General features: G+C 41.2%; 2 protein-coding genes across 2 annotated transcripts; both read left to right on the top strand.

The window, feature by feature from the left end:
* The first annotated feature begins 1071 nt into the window (after positions 1–1071).
* Positions 1072–3301, top strand: LOC110723661. Its single transcript, XM_021903004.1, has 3 exons — positions 1072–1075; positions 1164–1408; positions 1781–3301. The coding sequence occupies exons 1-3, from the start codon at positions 1072–1074 to the stop codon at positions 3299–3301; spliced, it is 1770 nt and encodes a 589-aa protein (XP_021758696.1).
* Positions 3302–10243: 6942 nt separating this feature from the next.
* LOC110723659 (probable WRKY transcription factor 70) lies at positions 10244–25895 on the top strand. Its single transcript, XM_021903003.1, has 4 exons — positions 10244–10559; positions 23639–23731; positions 24015–24040; positions 25441–25895. The coding sequence occupies exons 1-4, from the start codon at positions 10288–10290 to the stop codon at positions 25893–25895; spliced, it is 846 nt and encodes a 281-aa protein (XP_021758695.1). The 5' UTR covers positions 10244–10287.
* The last annotated feature ends 546 nt before the right edge of the window (positions 25896–26441 follow it).

Below are 26441 nucleotides of genomic sequence, written 5' to 3'. Positions count from 1 at the left end.
TGAATCTTGTTGATAATTTTATTTTATAATTTTATAATGATGATATGCACTGACAAGGTTTAACTGAAACTACTTCTAGAAGCCCTTCCATGTCAACTACTTCTAGAATCCTTTCCATGTCGGCACTCCCTACCCCTCATGTCGGCAATGTTGAATTCAACATTGCATTTAATTAGCTAGCTTCGTATTAATTTTTGGTAGTTGTAGTAGTTGCTAATGAAGGCTATAAATAACCATGGTTGTAGCCCGTTAACCGGCAAGCCTTTGACATGAAATATAATTAAACACTTTTGAGTGTTCTTAGGTAGAGTATTATCTCCCTAACCCTTGGTGGTGTTACTGTATCCAAGGTTCCTCTCTCAATTGTTCCTAGTGGTGTTTCTGTATCTAGGAATAAGTAGAGCTGTATCGTCGGAGTAGCCGACCGACGTGGTGAATTGGCTCATTCTAACCGACCCCTACTTAGTACGGTGTCAAATTGGTATAAGAGCCAAGGTTGTCGTTTACCATCTCGCCCAACCTCCATTGAAGCTGTCGAATTGCCGACGCTGCTTCAACACCCATATTTGTTGTAGCCTTAATTAAAACCACCCACAAAATTAAAACCACCCAATCGCCCCCATAAACTGCCCTTTCATTACTCTACCGACAACCACCATTAGAATCTACCGTCGATTGCCATCCCAACCTCACCGTAAAACGAAAAAAAAAAACTTACCCAGTCGTGAGTTCCGCCGCACCATCACCAGTCCGCTACACCAAATATCACAAGATAACCTTGAATTATAGCAATTGTTGAAGAATTGCTCTAATTTTTCTTGTTCTTGGAATGCTCTTGTTCTCTGATAATCACTTTCTCTCTCATGCCTTATTCCCTTGTTTCTCACGCCCTCTTTGAGTTTCCTTATCCAAGTTTGCAGTTGACTACTCTACTCTACTTTAGTATTATTGGGCTTTTAATACTATTTCATTATTAAAATTATAAAATAATAATAATAATAAATATATATATATATATATATATATATATATATGATAATAATAAATGAATAATTGAGAAAAGAGGAGTGAATGCGTGAGTATAGTGGCAGTTGAATAGTTGGACTTCAACGACGTCTTGCACCTACGTTATGAAGCTGCTGCTAATCATTCCCATCAATCAGACGAAGAACAGTCAGGTAGCCCAGATGAAGATTTCAATCCATTTCACCAACCCGAGGGTGAATATTCAAGTGGAGAAACATCTCGTTCCCGACGAACGCGCCATCCTCGAAACCAAGAAAAAGAGTTTGGAATCAAAGTTGAAATTCCAGATTTTGAAGGAGGTGTTCATCCTGATGAGTTTATCGAATGGCTCCATACAGTTGAACGTGTCTTTGATTTTAAAGACATTCCGGACGAACGCAAGGTCAAGTTAGTCGCCATCAAATTCAAGAAACATGCATCCATTTGGTGGGAGAATCTCAGACGACAACGTGAACGAGAAGGTCATAGTAAGATCTGCACATGGGATAAAATGAAACGCGAACTCAAGCGTAAATTTTTACCCAGTCACTATCGCCAAGATATGTTTCTCAAGTTTCATCACTTGGAACAAGGAAACAAATATGTGGCCGAGTATGTTGCCGAGTTTGAAGATTTATCAATGAAGTGCGACAATTCTGAACCGGAAGAGTAGACCATTGCAAGGTTATTAACCGGTTTGGACCCAAAAATCTCCAAAGTCGTACAACTCCAACAATATTGGTCGTTCAACGACGTCACCAAGCTTGCTGTGAAGGTTGAAGGCCAGCAAGCAAAGGAGAGAACTGGATTTAAGTTTGTCTCTAAGGAGGCTTCTTACCGTGGAAATACTCCAACAAAGTTTCCATCGAAGGCCAACTCTAGCACATCGACGAAGAAGGTTGAGAATTCAGTCACAACGAGCAAACCACAAAGGCAAGGTAACAACAATCCTACCTCCAGAAGATGTGTTAAGTGTCAAGGATTTGGTCACATTGCTTCTAAATGTCCAAATTCTAGAATAATTTCTCTTGTCGAAGAGGAATTGTTAGAAGAGGAACAGGTTGAAGATATTGAGGATGAAAACAATGAAGAGGTTTTGCACGCTGACGAAGGCAAATCGTTAGTTATTCGTCGTATCCTCAATGCCGCCCCAGTAAAAGAAGATGAGTGGTTACGCAACAACATCTTCCAGACTCAATGTACATCTCATGGTAAAATATGTGATGTCATTATCGATAGTGGTAGTTGTGAGAACGTGATTGCCGCCACCATGGTCGAGAAATTGAAACTGCCTACAAAGGATCACCCTTATCCATACAAGCTCACGTGGTTGAAGAAGGGGAATGATGTAAAGGTCTCTAAAAGATGCCTTGTTGATTTCTCCATCGGGAAGAAGTATCAGGATAAGGTATGGTGTGATGTCATCCCTATGGATGCTTGTCACCTACTTTTGGGTCGTCCATGGCAGTATGATCGTCGTGCAATTCATGATGGCTTTCATAATACTTATTCCTTTGAAAAGGATGGTGTCAAAATTGTTTTAGCACCTCTAAAAAGGGATTTGTTAGCAAAGCCAAGCCAAGAGAAGAGCTCTGTTGTGTCAGAATCAATGTTTACAATGGCCTTGAAAGAATCCAACATTGCTTGTGTTCTAGTCATGCTCGAGGAAAATCAAGAAGATCAAGGAATACCGGACGAGATCCAACCTCTACTTCGCAAATTTAGTGACATTATGCCGGAAGAAATTCCTGAAGGTTTACCTCCAATGCGTGATATTCAACATTGCATCGACTTTGTTCCTGGAGCAGTCATCCCCAATAAGGCTGCCTATCGGATGAGTCCAAAAGAGCATGAAGAGCTTCAACGACAAGTCATCGATCTCATGCAAAAAGGATTGGTACGTGAAAGTGTGAGTCCATGCTCAGTTCCAGCACTTCTTGTCCCAAAGAAAGACGGATCGTGGCGCATGTGCATTGATAGTCGTGCCGTTAAACGGATCACTGTGAAATATCGCTTTCCCATTCCGCGCCTTGATGATCTACTTGATCAATTGCACGATGTTGTTGTGTTCTCAAAGATTTATCTACGAAGCGGATATCATCAAATCCGAATGCGACCTGGAGATGAATGGAAGACTGTTTTCAAAACCAGGGATGGATTGTATGAGTGGATGGTCATGTCGTTCGGTCTTTCCAATGCTCCTAGCACCTTTATGCGACTGATGAATCTGGTATTCCGCCCTTTCATTGGCAAGTTTGTAGTTGTTTACTTTGATGATATTCTTATGTATAGTTGAAATTCTGAAGAGCATATGAATCATCTACAACAAATTTTCCAAGTTCTTCGTGAACAAAAGTTGTATGCCAATCTAAAGAAATGTCACTTCCTCACCGACAAAGTGGTATTTCTTGGATATGTTGTCTCTAGCAATGGGATTGAGATGGATCCTAGCAAAGTTGAAGCCATCAACACATGGCCAGTTCCTCAATCAATCCATGATGTTCGTAGCTTTCATGGTCTAGCGTCCTTCTACCGCCGATTCATCAAAAATTTCAGCACTATTGCCGCCCCGCTCACTGAAATAGTCCATCATGGTTGTTGTTGATCGATTCTCAAAGATGGCTCATTTTATTCCGTGCAATAAAACTAATGATGCCACGCAGATTGCTGATCTTTATTTTCGAGAAATTGTACGGCTACATGGAATACCAAAGACCATCACTTCTGATCGAGATGTCAAGTTCATGAGCCACTTTTGGAGAACCTTATGGCGCAAGTTAGGAACGCAGTTGCAGTTTAGCTCCGCCGCACATGCTCAAACCGATGGTCAAACTGAAGTTGTCAATAGGACTCTTGGAAATATGCTGAGAAGTCTTGTAAGCAAGAACATCCGACAGTGGGATGTGTTGTTAGCTCAAGCCGAGTTCGCCTACAATTGTTCTCCGAGCCAAACCACTGGTGAAAGCCCTTTCAAGATCGTTTATGGTAAAAATCCAACTACGCCGGTTGATCTTGTTCCACTACCCGCTCCTGACCACTTTAGCGGTGATGCCGATGAACGAGCTAGAGAGATCAAGAAGTTACATGAGAAGGTTCGAGCTCAAATTACAAGGGAAAATCAACGCTATCAAGAACAAGCAAACAAGTTCCGTAGACCAGCTAGCTTTAAGGAAGGAGATATTGTTTGGATCCACTTAAGGAAAGAAAGGTTTCCCAGAGGAACACATGGTAAACTCAAGCCTAGAGCTGACGGTCCATTCAAGGTCCTAGAACGAATCGGGGAGAATGCATACAAGATTGAGCTTCCGGGGGAATATAATGTTTCCACTACATTTAATGTCGCTGATTTGTCCCCATATCACGAGGATGAGGAAGATCAAAGACTTGAGGTCGAGTCTTCTGCAACAGGGAGAGTTTGACAAGGTTTAACTGAAACTACTTCTAGAATCCCTTCCATGTCAACTACTTCTAGAAGCCCTTCCATGTCGGCACTCCCTACCCCTCATGTCGGCAATGTTGAATTCAACATTGCATTTAATTAGCTAGCTTCGTATTAATTTCTGGTAGTTGTAGTAGTTGCTAATGAAGGCTATAAATAGTCATGGTTGTAGCCCGTTAACCGGCAAGCCTTTGACATGAAATATAATTAAACACTTTTGAGTGTTCTTAGGTAGATTATTATCTCCCTAACCCTTGGTGGTGTTACTGTATCCAAGGTTCCTCTCTCAATTGTTCCTAGTGGCGTTTCTGTATCTAGGAATAAGTAGAGCTGTATCGTCGGAGTAGCCGGCCGACGTGGTGAATTGGCTAATTCTAACCGACTCCTACTTAGTACGATGTCATGCACACATATAATAAGAAACATAAAGAGGAAAGTGACAATAGTGCACGCAATAACAAAAATATGAAAATTAGATAATACACCCGGGTGCACCATGCTCATAGTGCACCCGGGTAAACAAAAAAAGGCGGAAAGAACATATAGTGTTTGATAAAGAACATACCAATGTTTGAAAAAGAACATACCTTTAATATGTTCTTTGAGTGTGATCAGTGTGTTCTTTGAGTAAAATTATATGTTCTTTACATTATAACTTATGTTATTTAACATATGTTGATAAACATATATGTTTTTTTGGGTTTAATAATACAAAGTATGTTCTTTGAATTTGGCGTTTATGTTCTTTAAGGTCGTAGTGACGCCCAAATTCTATTTTTATTATCATATGTCATATTTAAATTACTCTTATTATCATATATTCTTTGAGTTTGATTAGTGTGTTATTTAGGTATTAACTATATGTACTTTACAATATAAATTATGTTCTTTTAACATATGGTATTTTGAAATTTGATATTGAAATCTTAAATTATTTTTAATTGAAAATAATATTAGAGTAAAAAAAACTAAATTATTATGGGAAGTTGAATTTTTTTTGGAGAGATAGAAAACTATTTTTTGGGGAAATGATATATTTGGTAAGGATTTTTTAAGAGGTGATCAACATTGGCATGATTCGCATCCCGACCCGATCCGGCCCGAAATAGGGTGGGTTTGGGCAAACCTAAAAATGCATGTATGTTCTTTATGAAACACAGGATGTTCTTTCTGCCTTTTTTTTATTTATCCGGGTGTATGATGAGACTGTACACCCGTGTGTAGGGGTGTACATAAACAGGACCGGACCTGAAAACCGACCTGAACCGGACCTGTTGGGACCGGACCTGATCCGGACCTGTAGATTCAGGTCCGGTCCCGGTCCTTGAAATTCAAGGTTTCCGGTTCCGGTCCGGATCAGGTCCAAAACCGGGGTTTTCAGGTCCGGACCTGAAACCCGGATTTTTTATATAATATATATATAAAAAAAATATAAAAGCCTAAAAAACCTAATACTTCAACTATTCAGCAACACCTCTTCTCCTCTCACCTTTTCTCTTATCCTTTCTGATTCTCAGTATCCCCTCTTCCTCTCTAATTCTCAATCTCCCCTCTTCCTCTCTGATTCTCAATCTCACCCTTTCTTTCTGGTTCTCAACGACTCCTCTTCCTCTCCTCTTCTCTCTTCCTGGCTCCAGCATCGTGGGATTGGAGCACCGTCGTCCAACATCGAGGCCCCGTCGTCCACCATCTGCCGTCACCAGAGTTTGTTTATACTTTAGTTTTAGTTGAATATAGGTTAGTATGTAGATCTAGTTTTATTTTTCACATAATTTACGATTATAATTATCTTTTTTAATGAAATTGTAATGTAAAATTATAAATTTTGTAATTTAAGTTTGTAGATCTATTTTTTCGAAATTTCTGTTTTTTTTTTCTCGGATTTTCTGACAATTTATGTATAATTTGTTTTTTGCGATTTTTTTGTTCGTTTTTTTGTTTTTTGTTCGGATGTTGGATGTATGTGTGGAATCGATTTGGGTTTTTTTCTTTTTCTTTTGTTTTTCTGGGTTGTGGGTGCGGTGGATGCCTGACGGTGGTGGGTTTTTTTTTTCAATTTTTTCGTTTTTCTGGGTTATGGGTGGGTATCAATGGGTCTGGGTTGTTGGGGTTATGGTGTCTGGGTTAAGGGGGTTAAGGTGGTTAAGGGGTGAGTTGGGGTAGGTGGTAGAAAGAAAGAAGCTTGTGGTGGTGGGCTGTGCGTAGGGGTGTATGTATTAGTGGTGGTGGGTTGTTCGTAGGAGGTTGTTGATGATAGTTTTTAGTCAAAACTTTGGCTTGAATAAAGAAAAAAAAAGGGAAAATACAAATTCAGGTCTGTTCAGGTCTAAACCCGGACCGAACCTGAATTTTCAGGTCTGACCCGAAACCGGACCTGTTGATTCAGGTCCGGTCTCCGGTCCTCAAAATTCTCTAATTCAGGTCCCCGGTCCAAACAGGTCCGGTCCAGGTCCGGTCCGGTTTTGGACCGGTGTACACCCCTACCCGTGTGTATAAACCACGGATTAACAAAAATAAATAGAGAAGAGTGTCACATGCAGTACATTAACATTATTTTAAACGCCTTTTAATATAGTATTTGGAGAGCCTTTTAATACTTAGTAATGCCTAATAAGTAAATATATAATGAAATTATGCTTTGGGAGTCTTAAGGAAGGTAAGTAAAGACATAGGCACATAGCACCTAGAATAACTTTAAAAACACTTTAGATATATAATATGTAGAAATAACATTAATGCTCATTCAATTCCACTTAATATACATGATGTTTGAATTAGTCTTTAGTCAAGGTAAGTGTATGCTGCACAAGAAATTTAGAACGAGGATGCCCCAGTTTTTTCTCATGGCGAAAACAAATTTTTGTTTCTCACATGGTATTATTTTCGTAAATAAACCAACAACTTTATTCAACTGTGGAGTCCACAATAATGAAAAAGTTGTTGATTTATTCACGAAAATGTCCCATGAGAAACAAATTTTGTTTCTCACCCTGAGAAACAGGGAATTTTCCATTTAGAACACCAATGTGTGGTTCCTACAGGCGTTGGTACCTTGCATCGTACAGTCGTTACGCGAAAAGAACATATTACACACATGTAAAGAACATAATGTTGTAATGAAAAGAACATACTATTAAAAAGTAATGAACACATATCTAAAGTAAAAAGAACATATTTATATTAAAAAAGAGTGAGAAGAACATATGTTCATGTTCTTTAATTGTCAGTGTAATGTACTTTTATTTGTAATATAATGTTAATTACTTATTGTGAAATGTTCTTTGATTTTTTTTTTTCAAAAATTATGGTGAATATACATAAATCATGTTCATTACATAATATTTCCATGTTCTTTATAAATATTAGGGATGTTCTTTAGATGTATAAAAAAACATAAAATTGGATGTTCTTTACAAAACAGTTATATGTTCTTTACAAAACAGTTTTATATTCTTTAAAAAACTACTACATGTTCTTTTCGTGTTTTTTGCCTGTACTTTGCTAGGTACAGGCGACCGTACCTTAAAATTTTGGTGTATGTAAAGCAACAATTCAAAAATTCAAGATATAATTAAAGTCAAAGGTCAACACCCTCTACTTAAGGAGCAAAAACCAAGTTATTTTATATATAAATTCTGTTTTTAACCAAGTATAATTGAATCATACTTCTATTTGTGGGACGAAGGGAGCTAGTGCGTGCAAATGCAAATACGTTTCTTATCTCTTACAATGTACTTTGTATATCAATAAATAAACATGGCATCATTGACTTGAATATTACTCCGTAATTGTTAATTCGAGTAAGTTGGAGATATCATATGCGCGTATTGATCTTTAATTAAGGAGTCATCATCTAATTATTTAACAGAATTTATCCATTTATAATTATCCTAGTTTTAGAATCCACAACTACATCTTCGTCCTAAATCATCCCTGCTCCCTCAACCCTTTGCTTACCTAAAAAGAGTAAAAACTACGTTGTTTGTATTGGGTGTACTATTTTGGTGTTTTATCTGATTCACCCTTAGAGCTAATTCAAATTTGGAGATTAATTTTGGGTGGTTAGGTTCCAATCCCCTCGCAATTGTTATTGCTAGGGATCAAATACGCGGTCATCTCTAACAAGTGCAGTCTCAATCATCATTGTACTAACATGTTATTGATATATTGGGCGTACTATAATTTACTATAAAATAATAGAAAATTTTAAAGTAACTTTTTAACAAATTTCGCATGGATAAGACATCTATCACAAATACATTGGTGAATACACAGCTTTTCTAGGAAAACCGTAAAAGGATTTTTATGTGGCAAGGCTGATGATACAAACTTACGAAAGGGCCCTCCTATCATGGGAAGGGAGAGGAGGGGTCGGTGAGGACCAAACCCCCGCCATTCAGGGGATAGAGAAACTAACCATTCTTTGACTCTTTAATCCTCCCACAAAGAGATTGAACGAACAGTGTTTTACACTCATATTGAATAGATTTATTGAGATCAAAAGATAAGATTTAATTAACCCTAAAATTAGACTATTTAAAGCCTATACAGCCAAATATCTTAATATAGAACCTAATAAATGAGCTGATGATCAGAGAGGGTAGGGTGAAGAAGTACCCAAGGAGGCGGCTGCTAATAAATTAAAGGAGGGATCTTTTACCAAAATGACTATTTTGACAAAAATATTTACCAAAACGGCTAATTTTAAAATTTAATTCCCAAACTAGCTAATTTTATTGAATTGAAAGGATATTATTTATTTTTTATATTCCTTTGAACCCGTTCGATTCACTTTATGTTTTTTTTTTGGTTTTATATAAAAAGAATTCGGTTTTTTTTTTAAATTTTGGTTTTATTTAAATTCTTATGCCATAGTTTAAAATATCCCATTAATTTGAACAATAACAATCAACATTAATATATATGCAGCAATTCTCAATTTTTAAAAAAGTTACACAACATAAACAACCACTAAAAAAAATGATCCAAACTTTTAATCAACAAATGAAAAAAAAAATACAACTATTTTTTTAACACATAAAGATAGAAATAAATGTATGTAAGTTTGAGTTATCATACACATTAAACAAAAAAAATTATTCATACTAGCCGACATAAACAAAGAGTATACAATTAATTTAATAGACATGAAAAAGATGAACAGTACCTTAAATTCCTTATCGTAGTATAAATTTGCGGTAATCTTGATAGAACAATAATACTTGAAATTCCAAATTTTAGTGACTGATATGATCAAGATGAAAATTTAGGGCTTTTAATTTTTTTTTTTTTTTTTTTGGATCGAAATTAGGGATCTGCGAGTCTGCCACTATATACGTTCTTCGTAGTTTTGTAAACTGCTTAAATTTTCCAACTTTAAAAAATCTTTAAGGAAACAAAAATAAACTAAAATTAAAATATATAAAAAAAAAAAAAAAAAAAAGTGAACCAAACTGGTTCAAAGGAAATAAGAAATAGATAAATTCCTTCCAAGTTAATAAATTAGCTAGTTTGGGGATTAAATTTTATAATTAGCCGTTTTGGTAAATATTTTTGTCAAACTAGCCGTTTTAGTAAAAGATCCTTAAAGGAGTTCATCACATCATTTGCGCGTAAACGTAATTATCTATGATCAAGGAGTAATTTATTATACCAAATTTATTTAATAATTATTATTTTTCTATTATTATACAAGCTAGTTGTAACTGCTTTACCACTGATTTGCTAATTACATTTCGCACGTTGGTTTATACCCCGTATAAGTTTATATATATATGAAGAGAGCAACTCATCTAAAAATCGCACTCTCACTAGATTTTTTTGGTAAAAAAGAGAGAAAAAAAATGGATCTAAAAATGGTTGTAAAAGAAGAATTGAAAAAAGGATGGGAAGCAACAAGTCAACTACGAAGCTTACTTAGTCAACCAGATCAACTAATTAGTGAGGGAGAAACAAGTCAATTCAATGATGAAACAAAAATGGTATGTATGAAAAACTATTCTACCGCCATTGTTAATTCATTTGATACTTCTATTTCCATCTTAAATAAGATTGTTCGATCTATGGAAATGGATGCATCATTTGTTCAACAAACAAGTCAACAACCCAAGACAAGGTACTACTCTTGTTTGGGTCCAATTTAGTCCAATTGGGCCTAAGCACTAAATGATCCAATTAAAAGCCCAAGGTCAAGGTTCAACTCTCCAATTGTGCTAAAGTCAAAGGTCAGCCCACAAAGCAAGCCAATTGGGCTAAGGCCCAACCTCTCCATGTATGATGAGGTATAAAAGCCATCATATTGATTCATTCATGGGGGGATTCTGATTCATTCATAGATTCATATGTTCATTCATATATTCTGATATATTCCATAAAAGCCTCAAGCAACAAACTCTCTTGCATAGTGTCCTCTTCTTACACATTGTACTGACTTTAGCATCGGAGGGGCCTTCCTCGGCAACACCCCCGAGGCTAGTTTACGTGTGTTTACTGTGAAGGAAACCTTGGGCCTAACATAGCTTGGACCGAATCCAGCCTTCTCCATTTCAGCGGACCTTCGGCAAGGTCCCATTGTTTTCACCCGAAACAATTTGGCGCCGTCTGTGGGGAAGACTTTCAAAAATCTTTAAGCCAAATTCCTAACCAAGATCATCTTGCAATTATCTTAGCAGCAATGGCTAAGAACCGCAAGAGCAAAAGCCTCCGTCAAGGAGCGGGCGAAAAGCCTAAAACCCCTACATCATCGCCCTCGCCGGACCGGAACTCTCCCAAGGGTGCCGGCTCGGGGGAAGGATCATACAAGGAGGATTCCCTATCTCCCGTAATTCATGACTCTCATTATAGGCCGGGCCACTCTCGGTCTAGCAGGGGTGAGTCCGATCATAGGACATACTCAGTGTCCCAAAGCCAACCATCGGCTGCGCGCCCTCATTCCCGCACTCGGCCGAGGACCCCTTTGACGGGGCCCAACTCGGAAGAGGTGGCAAGAGCGCTGGCAGTACTCATGGAGGCGATGAGGGCACAAAATATGCCACCACCTCGTGATCGAACTCCTCCGCATACCCGGCATCAGCGGAGGAAGTTAGACCATGATGGTGGGAAGCTTCCTTCCTTCCGGGAACTGGAAGAGTGGGAAGAGGATTCCTGGAAAAATGAAAAACAGAGGAAAAAGAGCCCTCAATTTTTAAAAGGATCCTCATCCTCAAGACCAGAAGCGCATAAGAGCAGCAGCTCAGCTTCTCGGCGAGAATCTACTCACCGAGAACCTGAGACTGTTCGCAGAAGCGTCCTTGACCGACTCGGCGGCAAGGAACCGAGCGTGCGCAGTCGCCTCTCGTTCCCTGCAGCCGAGGCCCAGACTTCCCAGCCAGGGACGAAAACCACTCCTACCTCTCTAAGAGGGCGGAGCGCGGTCCCTTCGGCCAGGAACAAGGGCAAGGCCGTTATGCTACCCGCCAGTTCACCATTCGAACAATGGATACTGGAAGAACGCGTACCCACGGTTAAAATACCGTCGCACATCACATATGACGGGACCACGGATCCGAAGGATCACGTGGCCTCGTATGAGACTCATATGCATCTTTGCCCCAGATCCGAGGCGACTTGGTGCAAATATTTCCCAACCACTCTCAAGGGGGTCGCGCAAGCGTGGATCTCCAAGGGAGTAAGGCAAGGCTCCGTAACAGGGTGGGATGATCTGTCCTCCAAGTTCAGGAGCAAGTTTTCCACGGCAAACCGCCGAGAGAAGACTACCGCAGAGCTCATGAGTCTGCAACAGGGGGAAACCGAAAGCCTCCGAGACTACCTGACCCGTTTCAGTAACGAGTCATCAAGCGTCTCCCAGCTGGACCAGGGGCTAGCCGTTTTCGCAATGCAGAATGGCCTTCAGCCCGGAAAGTTCCTAGACTTCATGGTCATGCATACCCCGCAGACCTTGGAGGAAGCTCTTAATGCTTCGGATAAGTTCATCCGAGCTGAAGAATGGAACAAAGCGAAAACCCAACCTCAATTCGGGGGAGGAAAACAGAGACAAATACCCTTGTCTGAAGGCCAAGGCCATAAGGCAAAGGGAAAGTCAAAGGCCCCGGAGCAATCTTTGGCCAACGACCCAAAGAAGGAAAGATTTGCCTCATACACAGGCAGATACGAATCCTACACTCCGCTCTCTCTTCCACGCGCCAAAATTTACAGTGTGACGAAGGAGGAGCAGAGTTACCGAAAGCCGAGACCACTCCCAGAGTGGTATCAGCGAAAAAATAAAAATCAGTGGTGTGAGTTCCTCGAGTCTTCGGGCCACAACACTGAGGAGTGTATCCAACTGAAGGACCAGATAGAGGACATGGTCCGGAAGGGATACTTGAAAAAATACATCGCGGATCACCGCGAGAAAAAAGAATCTGAGAGGTCAGCAAAGGACCCTCGGCAGGACCTCGACTTCCCCCGGAAAAACAGTAAAAAGCCGGAGGGGAAATTCCCTCCGATCAATGTTATCTCGGGAGGAATATACTCTCGGAGGGAGCACAAGCGCCACCTTAGAGCTTTGACTCACCAGGTGAACAACGCTGACATTCAATCTCCCCAGTCGCCGGTGCCGAACATGACGTTCACAGCCGCCGACTGCCGGGGGATTACGTTCCCTCACGAGGATCCGTTGGTGATCATCGCCACGGTGGCCAACCACGACGTCAGTAAGGTCCTTGTTGACGGTGGCAGTGGAGCAAACATTCTGTTCCGAAAGGCCTACAATCAAATTAAGCTGAAGCCCAAGCACCTTACGCCGGTACCCTACCCGGTATCCGGGTTCAATGGGGCTTCAACTTATCCAGATGGGAAGGTGACACTTCCTGTCACCATCGGTTGCGATGAGGCAGCCCGGAACGTCATGATTGAATTTTTGGTCATCGACGCTCCTTCAGTGTACAACGTGATTTTGGGGAGACCCATAATTCACGAGATCCAAGGGGTCGTCTCAACTTATCATCAGCTGATGATTTACGTCTCAGACGCCGGCTTCCCCGAAAGGATACAGGGCAACCAAAAGGACGCCCAAAGGTGCAACTACCTCAAGCCATCCAGTAGTCGCCCAGATGACGACAAGGATGAGGAGGAGAAAGAAAGAGAGCCAAGCACAAAAAAGCCGAAAGGCCTAAGTGCTTCGGCCCAAGGATCTGGGCCCAGAGAAAAACGGCTCGAAAGGGAAAAGGCTAGCTCTTCAGCTGAGCCGCAAGACTCAGAGAGCCAGCCGAAGAACAAAAAGACTGGGACACCTGCTGACATTGGCAGCAGGCCAGATTCTGAAGAGTCCAGTCCATCGGCAATGGACATGGACCAACAGACTGAAACAGTTGAGTTGGCCGAAGGAGACGGTGAGAAATGTGTAGCAATTGGGATGGACCTTGATCCGAACACCCGTTGTGAACTTATTCAGCTCCTTCGGGACAACAGAGATGTGTTTGCTTTCTCGGCAGCTGATATGCCCGGGATAAGTTCAGACCTCATCTCCCATAAGCTTAATGTTGACCCGACGTGTCGACCAGTTAAGCAAAAGAAGCGGAATTACTCCGCCAATAAGAACCGAGACATCGCAGCCGAGGTCAAAAAATTATTGGAGGCAGGATTCATCGAACCTTGCCAATATCCAGAATGGCTGGCAAATGTGGTGATGGTTCAGAAGCCCAATGGTACCTGGAGGATGTGCGTTGACTTCACGGACCTAAATAAGGCTTGTCCAAAGGATTTCTATCCCTTGCCGAAGATCGATCAGCTAGTCGATTCGACAAGTGGCCATGCCTTGCTTAGTTTCATGGACGCATTCTCGGGGTATCATCAGATCTTTATGCACCCCGACGATCGAGCAAAGACAGCATTCGTCACGAACGCTGGGGTGTACAATTACAAAATGATGCCCTTCGGATTGAAAAATGCGGGGGCAACCTATCAAAGGCTGGTGGATCAAGTTTTCGCCGATCAAAAGGGCCGAAACATGGAAGTCTATGTTGACGATTCGATCGTCAAAAGCAAAAAACTAGAGGACCATGTAAAGGACCTGGCTGAAACTTTCGCCACCTTGAGAAAGCATCAAATGAAGCTGAATCCGAAGAAGTGTGTCTTCGGCGTGAAGTCAGGGAAATTCCTTGGGTTCATGGTCAGCAAAAGGGGGATTGATGCCAATCCCTCTAAAGTCAAAGCGGCGCTCGACCTTCCTGAGCCGAAAACGAAGCGGGATGTTCAGCGGCTCACCGGAAGAATGACAGCCCTCTCGAGGTTCATTTCCAGAGCTTCGGATAAGGGGTTACCTTTCTTCAAAGCCCTGAAACTCCCGAAAACAAAAGAGCTCGTTTGGGAGGAAGAGCAAAAAGACGCCTTTAAACAGCTTCGGGAGCATCTGGCTCAATTCCCAACGCTGGTTAGCCCAGCTGAAGGAGAAACTTTGTACCTATATGTGGCCGTTAGCCCAGCCACCATCAGCGCAGTATTGCTGAAGGAAGAGAGTAAGAGTCAGCAACCGATCTACTTCGTCAGTCATACACTGACGGATGCCGAGACTCGCTATCCTCTACTCGAGAAAGTTGCTTTCGCGGTAGTAGTAGCTGCTCGGAAGCTGAGGCCCTATTTTGATTGCCATCAGATAGTGGTCTTAACTGATCAGCCGTTGGAAAAAGTTCTCGGCAAGGTTGAAAAATCTGGTAGGCTAGCCAAGTGGGCTTTTGAGCTCACCGAATTCAGCATCAGCTACCGTCCGAGGGCTGCCATTAAGGCTCAAGCTCTAGCGGATTTCTTGGCCGAATGATCATACCAAGAAGCGCTAGACAGTGAAAAGAAAGTCTGGACCGTGTTTACGGATGGATCTTCCACCGAAAACGGTTCGGGGGCGGGAGTAGTGATAACTTCTCCCTAAGGCAAATCCTTTGAGTATGCACTAAAGTTTTCTTTTAAGGCCTCGAACAATGAAGCCGAGTATGAGGCAGCAATCGCCGGCCTAAAATTGTGCATCTCCTTGGAAGCCGATCATGTCTGCTTAAAAACAGACTCTCAGCTAGTTGCATATCAGATCAGTGGCAGCTACGAGGCCAAAGAGCCCTCCATGATAGCTTATCTTGCCAAGATCAAATCAGTCATTGCAGAGCTGAAAACTTTTGAGGTTCAGCTGATCCCAAGGGGTCAGAATACTCAAGCCGATGCACTCTCCAAACTTGCTAGTTCATCTTTTACCGAGCTGAACAGATCTGTGTATGTAGAAGTGCGTCGAGAGAGAAGTGTCGACGAAGCACCTGAAGTGTGCTGCGCTGACCCAGAGCCTAGTTGGATGGACCCCATCCTAGCTTTCAAGCTTCGGGGAGAAACTCCTGAAGATAAAGCTTTGGCCTCCAAGATGAAGAGAACCAGCTCTAGGTTCATTGTCTTCAGGGGGGAACTTCTGAAAAAGTCCTTCTCAGCCCCATTGCTGAAACGCGTGGGACCAACAGATGCAGATTATATCCTACGGGAGATTCACCTCGGCATCTGTGGGAACCACATTGGGGGAAGAACCTTAGCCCACAAGGCATTGAGGGCTGGATATTACTGGCCCACCATGATCGCAGATGCTAAGGAGCTGGTTCGGAAATGCGAAAAATGTCAAAAATACGCTCCAGTTATCCATCAGCCAGCAAGGGATCTTCAGCCGATCCTTAATCCACTCCCGTTTGCCCAATGGGGACTGGATATACTGGGACCATTTCCAGAGGCTGTGTACCAGAAAAAATGGCTGATAGTTGGTGTCGACTACTTCAGTAAATGGATCGAGGCCGAAGCAGCCTCGAACATTACAGAGCAAACTGTCAGAAAATTTATCTGGCAGAATATCATCACTCGCTTTGGCATCCCGAGAGTATTTGTCTTCGATCATGGGAGGCAATTCGATAACTTACCGCTGAAGCGGTATACAGATCAGTTCGGCATCAGACTGGCATATTCAGCGGTATGCCACCCGCAAAGTAACGGACAAGCCGAAGCTGCAAATAAACAAATCTTAAATGCCCTCAAGAAGAGGGTGGAAGATCAAAAGTCCAAATGGCTAGAGGAGCTCCCTGGAACCCTTTGGTCCCTTCGGACAACTGAAAAAGAGGCGACGGGCCGCTCACCTTTTGAACTGGTGTATGGCGCCGAAGCCGTCCTTCCAGTGGAAATTGGCTCTGAGAGCCTTCGAGTGCACCACTTCTCGGCTGAGAATGAGCGACTGATGAGGGAATCCCTCGATTTCCTCGACGAAGTAAGAGACTCAGCCCGAGATAGAATGGCCGCCTATAAGCAGAGAATCAGCAAATTTTATAACCGAAGGGTCCATGCAAGGCCTCTCAAAATTGGAGACCTTGTCCTTCGGAATGCTGCTGCAGTTCAGAAAGGCCGAATCCATGGGAAACTCTCAGCTGCATGGGAAGGACCGTATGAAATTTATGATGAGCTTCAGCCAGGGACATACCGACTTCGGCAGTTGGATGGAACTGAGTTGAAAAATCACTGGAACGCCGATGTACTGAAAAAATACCATGTGTGAACCCTTCGGGGAAGAACTATCTTTGTAAGTACATTTTGAACTAATGAAAAGCCTTGGAGCCGCCATTTATATAAAGGTCTACTTTTTATCCTTTCAAAATTTTCTTTGTTCTATCTACTCTTTAAGGGTTTTTTATTCAGCCTCGTCTGAAACCTTCGCCTTCGGGTAACTGGGTTTCAGATTGCTGACAAAACTCGTCTTTTTAAAGAACACCGGTCTTTCAGCTGAAGTCAAACTTCAGTAAGACTTGTTCTCCAAAGACATGAGTCCATGGACAATTCTGGGATATTGCCTTAACTGAGCCTTGTATCCCAGAGAGCCATTATCCGAAACATTGCCTTAAGTTGGCCCTGTGTTTCGGGTATCCATTTTTCAAAGATAGACAGAAAATCAAGGATAACAGCAACAGTTGAAATTTTTTAAATCAGCCTCGTCTGAAACCTTCGCCTTCGGGTAACTGGGTTTCAGATGGCTGACAAAACTCGTCTTTTCAAAGAACACTGGTCTTTCAGCTAAAGTCAAACTTCAGTAAGACTTGTTCTCCAAAGACATGAGTCCATGGACAATTCTGGGATATTGCCTTAACTGAGCCTTGTATCCCAGAAAGCTAATATCCAAAGCATTGCCTTCAGTTGGCCCTGTGTTCCGGATATCCAACTTTCAGATGAAGACAATCTTCAGTAAGACTTGTATCCCAGAAGCATTGCCTTCAGTTGGCCCTGTGTTTCGGATACCCATTTTGAAGAAGTGAAGAAATTGCTTATTCAGCGGAAGTCATACTTCAATTTCTGGGGGGCAAGAAGCACTCTCAGTGCAAGTATGTACGGCAGAATTGAAGAAACAGAAACAGTAAAGCGTTCAAAAACAAAGCAAGTGAAGAAAAGAGCATCAGATTAATAATTCATGATCAGAAATTGAGCTACAAGTTCAATTAAACTGTATCGGCAGCCGCCCACAAGCGGAAAATAACAGCTGCCGAAATACGTACATAAGCAAAAAAAATAAACTGTTGTACGACAAGGCAAGCTGAAGCAAAAAACAAGGCAAAAAATTCAGAAAGCGGCAAGTCTAAAGTTAAGCACATGATGAACCGCAAGATTCTGAAGACGACTGCCCGAGTTCCTATGCTTCAGCCTGAGGATCAGACTGATCAGCGTTGAGCCCCATGGTGGCCTCAGCCCCAGCAGCAGAAGAAGCGGGCTTTGCACTCTGCCGAGCCTCCCTTTCCCTCTGTTCAGCTTCCAACTCCATTCTCTCAGCTTCCTCTTCGGCTTCCTCAGCCTTAAGGATTTCAGCTTCGACTGGAGTTGCATACTTCATATGAGGGTCTTCGGGATTCTAGACCCATTCAGCACATTTAGACCAGTCCAGCTTTGGTTCAGCATGAAGGCAGACTCTTCGGCATACTCTGAACCCGTTTTTGAAACCCATCTCATATTCCTCTTGGGTATAGACACGGACTTTGAGTAGAGGCTCAGCATCAGCCAGCTTCTTCTGGGTCTCCTCCAAGTCTTCCTTGGATTTCTTCAGCTCATTAGCGAGCTTGGAGGAGGAACCTTTCAGCTCATTCAGCTCCTGCTGAACTTGGGAAGCCTTTGTCTGAGCTTGGGCCACTTCAACTTTTTGGGTCATCAGTTGATCCTCAGCCTCATGGAGTTTAGCTCTCTGAGCTTCGGCAGCAGCAGCAGCCTCTGAGAGTTGGACATCTTTGGCCTGGAGCAGCTCTTCAGCAGCCATTCGGCTGGCTTCAAGAGTCTCTAGACGTTGCTGCACTTCAGCTTGTGCAGCAGCTCCTTCCTGAATACGGCTCTCAACAGCAGCCTTGAATTTGGAGACGTCCACTCCCATATGCTCCTGGAGGAATTTTTCCCCTTCCATCAGTGGGGGAAAAACTTCCTTCTCCATAGCGTCGCAGAAGGTTTTGAGGGCTTCAGCAGCTCTTTTCTCATACTCCTCACCCTTCTGCTGCTTCTCTTCAGCTGTTGCTTGCTTCAGCTTAGCAAGCTTTAATTCCTCTTCAGCTACCTTCTTGTCGTGCACAGCAGCGTCTACCCTATCTTGTAGGGTATCTATCAGCTCTACAGTGAGAGTCTGATTGTGCACGAACTGAAAACAGGAAGACAAAAAAAATAATAAATAAAAAAAAATATAGAGCTGAATTTCAGAGGAAATGAAGACAAGGAAAATTACCTGCATCATCAGCAGTTGGTTAGACCTGGCTGGGTCAGGAACTGATCTGCTGGATTCGCCCATCCCAGCAGTGGCCTTCAGCGACCAGATCCTTGCCCTATCTACTTCGGACATGCCAGCAAAATCGCCGAAGTAGGCTGCAGCTCCTTCTCGGTTCTGACCCCATATGAGGTCCCAGATGTGGTCTGGGATTGGAATTCGGGGGGCCGAGAAACCCATTTCTCCAGATTGCAGAGTCTGGAAGGAAGGGAAGGATGACGATGGAGCTTAATTGGCTTTGGATGGCTCAGCATCATCCTTCTCAGAGGAGTCAATTACTATGACCTCCTCTTCTTCAGGGGTGAGGACGAAAGCCTCAACCTCTCTTGCGATGTCCGCCGTGAAGCCCTCAGCACTGGACATCACGGCATCCTTGTTTTCGTGCTCAGCAGCACTCGCCTTAATTTCTTCTTGGACCGCTCCCTTAGATTCGGGAGTTCTCTGATCCACCTCCATCTCAGGAGGTGGCGGAGGGGTCTTTTGAGGTGATTGGGGTGGTGGCCGGGGAACCCTCGGCGATCCATTGCCTTCCTCGGGTTCCCTTATTGCAACGCCGATGGTCATCGGCCTCCGCTGAAAGTCATGAGGGCCGATGATGGCCATCCTTCGGCGCCTTTTCAGAAGGGGCTGCTCGTCCATATCTGAGTCTGAAGACTCTCTTTGTATTTGGTCTTCGGGACGAACAGGAGCTTTCCCTTCTCTATGTCTGTTACTCTCTTCAGACTGTAACAGACAGGGGGGAGGAAGAATGTGAGTAAAAAAAAAAAAAAAAAAAAAAAGAAAGAAAAAAGAAAGACAAAGTTGTCTGAAAACTCACCGAGGTCTTCAGCAAAGCCTCGTCTTCTTCAGCTGCTCTAGCTGCAGCTTCTGCTTCAGCAGCTCTGGAGGACCCTTCTCCTCCTTCGCAAGCTTCGAGAACCCGTGCAACCTCTTCGGCTGTACGGGCAGCTTCAGCTTCTTCCACCAAGGCTTCTGCCTCTGATACAGAGCAACAACCTCAATTTGGAAGTGGGAAGAGTCTAGATGAACTTCCCTATGCCTCGGCTCAGTGATAGACGGGGCCCGTTCAGTTACAACTCGTTCTCGGTTGACACCAAGACGAGCGTAGTTAATGCCAACGTTGGTCTCGTCCCGCTCTGAAAAAGGAAAGGGGAAAGGTTAGTTCAGATAGGTTGGCACAGCATGAAAAAGCGAAGCGAGAGAAGAAAAAGAGATAGTTAAAAAGCCTCGGCCCCAGCCGAAGAAGCTTACCATCCTTAAACTTTCGGCTGAGGCCAACAGCTGCTAGCATGTTCTCTTGGAAAACGTAATGCGTATCGGGGAGCCAAGTCTCTGGGATATGCTGCATTCGGCCACTGCCCCCCGGTTCGGCAGCTTGCCGAAGATATGTTGCTGATCAAGGTTCGGATCCACCCCGTTATCTGCGGGGGGACCTAGACTTCCCATTTCGGGATCAGGCTCAGCGAGGTACCGGGGAGCGCTGAAGACGCAAGGGTGGCCCGGATCTGTGGGTGCCCTAACCCAAATCCATTGACCTCTCCAGTCCTTGTCTGAAGAGTCGTTTGGCCACATGGTTAGGTATTGGGGCCGGGACTCAATCCGGTACCACCCAGAACCATGGCTTCCGTGCCCACTTTGAATATTTGGCACTAGCCGATGGAGCTTTTTGAAGCAGTGCAGGTTCGGCACATACTTGAAGAACTTGCAGACCCATAAGTATGTCATCACCCTTCGGATGCTGGTGGGAGTTAACTGACATAGAGAGATGTTGTAATGGATCAGCAAGTCTCGGACGAATACGTCCAAAGGGAACCTCAGCCCGTACTGAAGCTGTCTTGTGTACACCCCCACATACCCCGGGGGGTGGACGATGGATTCTATCGGATGCCGAGGGCATTCGGCACCAATACCCATCAGCTTCAAAAATGCCGTAATGCAACTCAATTTGCTCGGCAAATCGATATTGATCGGCATTCTCCACCCACCATGGGTAGGGGCGGTTCTTTATCATGGCCGAAGCAACTTCGGCATTCTCCCATTCTGAAAACCCGGGGAGGATATCCCAAAGGACAGCGGGAACTTCATCATCCCGTCCAGAAGCGCTCGGCTCCTCCGTTCTCTGAGGAGGAGCCGAGGAAAGGGGAGTCGCCCTAATCCCTTCAGCAGGGTCAGACTCTGGCCTTTGTCCATTCCAGGTCCCAATCCTGTTCCTAGGATCGGGAATCGGCCTTGCTCTTCTTGGAGCACGGGCTCTACCTCTAACTCCTCTTGCCATTGATTATTTCGAAGAAAAAAGTCGAAAGAAAAGGAGAAGGAGTTCGAATTCGAAGAAAAATAAACTGAAATCAAAGGAATTTACCTTAATCTGAAGCGAAAGTTGCCGATTTACGAGTTCGTAGTGGCAAGTCTCAGTTTCTAAGCTTAATGCTCGGGGAATTTGCGAAGTTTTGATGCGGGTTCTTGGTTTCTCTCTCGAGAATTCTGGGTTTGTGTTGGTGAATAAGTGAGGAGAGATGACGCGCCTCTTTTTACATCTCCAGGTATGGGATACGAGGAGTCTGCGTTTTAATTTCTCTGAAATACTCCACTAAGTAACCGTTAAACACATGATCTTGTGATTAAACTGCCCATTATCCGTCCAACTTCCACAATCAACTGCCTTAACCGTTGTTATCTCATTAATTACGGTTTAAATTCAAATTTTTGGATTAATTAAATCATTTACTTCCCTCCTTTTCTGAATTAAATCAAACCCGACCTGTCATCCTTCCAAATCGGGTCTGGGGGGCAAGTTGTTTGGGTCCAATTTAGTCCAATTGGGCCTAAGCACTAAATGATCCAATTAAAAGCCCAAGGTCAAGGTTCAACTCTCCAATTGTGCTAAAGTCAAAGGTCAGCCCACAAAGCAAGCCAATTGGGCTAAGGCCCAACCTCTCCATGTATGATGAGGTATAAAAGCCATCATATTGATTCATTCATGGGGGGATTCTGATTCATTCATAGATTCATATGTTCATTCATATATTCTGATATATTCCATAAAAGCCTCAAGCAACAAACTCTCTTGCATAGTGTCCTCTTCTTACACATTGTACTGACTTTAGCATCGGAGGGGCCTTCCTCGGCAACACCCCCGAGGCTAGTTTACGTGTGTTTACTGTGCAGGAAACCTTGGGCCTAACATAGCTTGGACCGAATCCAGCCTTCTCCATTTCAGCGGACCTTCGGCAAGGTCCCATTGTTTTCACCCGAAACAACTCTTTTTTTTTTTTGAATAGAAGACAAGGTACATATTTTACTAGTTTAGTACATTTTGTTGTTTTATAAACTACCTCCTTTTCATATTATCTGCAATGATTAGACATTTTTCTTCTCTACTTTATGTTAAAGCGTTGTAAATATAATATGAAACGGGGTAGTAGGTTTGACAAGATCTATTGCTCCAGTTTTCTTGTATTTGATTGGACATTTAATTCGCCAATAATAAAACACACATACGATAGATACAATCATGTATGTGAGTGATGTATCTGGAATCAGTGGCGTATCCAGGAAGTCAGAAGTGTGGGTTCGAATCATCAAATAATAAGATATAGCTCCTTCGTTTTTTTTTTTTTGCAATGTTGATGATTTCACGCTTGCCAATGCACATTCTATTACTTAAATATCTTAAATTACATTTTTGTAATAAATATACAAAGTTGATATCAAAAAGGGGGAAAAAAAATTAAAATTGCTTATATAAGCATTCGGGCTTTCATCAAGTGGTAATATTAGGAGTTTAGAGAAGAAATTGAAAAAAAAGGGGGAATAAATAAAAAGGCTTTAGAAAAACAAGTATACATGAGAGTTTTGAGGTGAAACTGAAAAAAATTTGGAGAAGGTAGTGAGGGTAAAGGAAAAGAGGGGAAATTATTTTTAAAGTTCAAGTGGTAATATTAGGAGTTTAGAGGAGAAATTTAAAAAAAAGGGGAAAAAAATAAATGATGTGAGGCTGAGAGTCGAACCCCAGACCTATAGGGGCCTAGCGCACAAACCAAACCCTTGCTACCACTGATCTGCGCTTTTTTTCCTATATTTCTTATGCACACAAATTCTATTTATTTATTTTTCTATTTTTAAAAATTAAATAAAAAAAAAGAAACAAACAAACAAACCTTTTTTTCCCGAAAAATCAGTGGGTTCAATGAACCCACTTGAACCCACCGTGGATCCGCCACTGTCTGGAATAATATAGTTGGTTGAAAACTTCGGGAGGTATGTGATACTAAGAAAATTCTAATGAACTATCTGATAAATTAAATATTGTTTTGAGCCAATCTCGTATTTTATTTGATGATTACTGTTTTAATTTGATTTTCACATAACAATAAAAAAGAAGCTGAAATTTACTAAAAAGTTCTAAAATTTTATTTGCGATTTTATAGGTTACGAACAATTGATACTCCAAATCTTACACCAGATGGCTATATTTGGAGAAAATATGGGAAGAAGTCAATTCTCAACACAAATCACCCCAGGTATGTCATCACTCCTAGTCTTTTCTTATTTCCAATTAATTATGGACCTTACGAACTTCATATATTTAATACTAATAATAGGGAAATTCACATTTTTGTAACCCTTATAATAAAGGTGTGACTTAGTCTTTTACCTTATTGATCACATCACGTAATTAAATTATAGTTGCAATTAAGAATTTTCATATGAACAAAATGATTTTTTTTTTCCATTAGAGAACAAATCACAATTAATCACTACCCATTAATTATTTATGTTTCTTAATGATCCATGATATAATAGGGAATACTATAGGTGTGCATACACTGGCGGATCTACTAAGTAACCCGGGGTAGCACGTGCTACCCCAAAAATTTAGAAAAAAATTAATAAGTAATATAATTCGCAGAATGTCATTAATATTGCGTGTTGCTCTAGTGGTTAAAGTGGGTTTTATCAATCTAGATGGTTGGGGGTTCGAGTCCCATACCCTTCCCTTTTTGTTTTTACTTTCTATTATTTTCAGAAGTCTACTGTTGCTCAATTAAATTTCCTACTTTCTTCCACATTTTATTTACAATTATATTGATTAAGATTCCATTGAAAAAAAATTGATTAAGATAAGATCTTCCAATTAATAATCAACAATAGTAAAAATAAAAATAAAAATAATTCAACAATAATATTGTTATTGTAATTATACTCCATATTCATATTCACAATTTTTAAAAAATCCTAATCTCTCTATTTTTTTTTTAAAAAAAATTCTGTAGTATTAAATTTTGGTCGCTATTCACTTTTAATTTTACGTCTCTTTTTAAATTTATAATTATACTCCATATTCATATTCACAATTTTTACCAATTGGGTGTTGATGTAGTGGTGATTGAGACTACACTTGGTAGGGAGAACCTGTGTTCGATCTCCAAGGGTAAACCGGGTAGAACACCAAAAATATTCACAATTTTTAAAAAGATCCTAATCCCTCTATTTTTTAATAAAAAAATTGTGTAGTATTAAATTTTGGTCGATATTCACTTTTAATTTTATGTCTCTTTTTAAATTTATTAGATCTTGGCCATTCACCTTTACTTTTACATTTTATTCATCTTCACATTTTTTAAAAAGATACTAATCTCTCTATTTTTTTTTTATTCTGTAGTATTAAATTATTCACTTTTTTTTTTTTGAAATAAAATTATTCATTTTTATTTTTATGTCTCTTTTTAAAATTATTAGATATTGGCCATTCACCTCTACTTTTACATTTTATTTATTTTCACAATTTTTAAAAAATGCTAATTTGATCTCTGTATTTTTTAAAATTCTGTAGTATTAAATTTTGGTTGTCATTCACTTTTATTTTTAAGTTTCATTTTAAATTTATTAAAGTATATACTTGTAAAACTTTTGACATCATGATTAATAGTTACAGGGTGCATTAAAGTAATTCATGTCACATAAGGAGTAATTTTAATTGTCTAGTTAAGGTACAATTCCTGGATCCGCATTACCCTGGATCCGCATTAAGTAGATTATATACACAGTGGCGGATCCAGGAATTGTCACATAAGGAGTAATTTTAATTGTCTAGTTAAGGTGTAATTAGTACATCTTAAAATTCATGTCACAAAAACACACGCAAATAAAAAATAAATCGATTTTTTTTTAATTGTCTAGTGCTACTCCTAGTTAAAATTCCTGGATCCGCCACTGTGTGCATACAAAGAAGATCAGAATTGCCACGCGACCAAACAAGTCCAAAAAATATCGGATAATCTAACAAATTATAGGATCACTTACTACGCCGAACATACATGCCAACCTCACCTCTACAACAACAATAACGCAAATTGTACCAATTTCATAAGTTTTAAATCCAAAAACCCTACTATTCACCCCAAGCAGGAAATATTGGACTATAACGTTGCCCTAAATGCATCATCTTCAATGGCTACAATTGATTATCCGGCTTCCAAACCCGTTGATTCGGTGACAATAATGGAGCCATTGCTAGCTGATGAAATTGTTTGTCTCAACCATGACGTGTTATTTTCACCAAGATTATTCACGAGTCCAAATTACTTGTCTAGCTCTAATTTGGAGGCAGGAGACTACAGTTTGATGGCCGACGATTCTTTGGATATGAGTGCAGTTTTGATGGATCTCCCTCTTTGGGATTAAATCACGGTCATTAAGCCTGACTCCAAATTAAGTTTCTACTAATCCCCTTCTATGGAACTGGCTAGCTAGTTAAGTTGCAATGAAGTAGTGTTAATTAGATAAAGATGTATAATCAATATGCATTAGATATTTAGATTCAATTCATGGCAAGTGAGCTTCTATATATTCACTTGTAGTATGAAAGAATAGTGTAGCTAGATTTAATTCGTTACTTTCTCTACAATTTTAGTTGTTATTTTTGTGTATGACAATAATATCAGTTTCTTTCTTCAAAAAATAATACCTCCGTTAATTGTTATGTGCAACTTTGGGATTTTATTTGTGAAATATAAATATTCTAAAGTTGTATATAACATTTAACGGAGGTAGTAAAAGAGAAAAAAAGGTGGACATGGTCAAGTCAGCAAAAAAAGAAAAAGAAAAACAACCCAACTCTATAATATTTGGCATAAAATGAGAAGCATGATGGGTTGTCTAATATGTTGGCCCAACTCATCTATAAAAACATGGACATTACTTTTAAGAATTTAGTTTTAGCATGATGGA

This window comes from Chenopodium quinoa, unplaced genomic scaffold (genome assembly GCF_001683475.1).
Source record: "Chenopodium quinoa cultivar QQ74 unplaced genomic scaffold, ASM168347v1, whole genome shotgun sequence".
Lineage (NCBI taxonomy): Eukaryota > Viridiplantae > Streptophyta > Magnoliopsida > Caryophyllales > Amaranthaceae > Chenopodium > Chenopodium quinoa.
The sequence above is the reverse complement of the archived record's forward strand: the minus strand, read 5'-3'. Positions and strand labels throughout refer to the sequence as shown.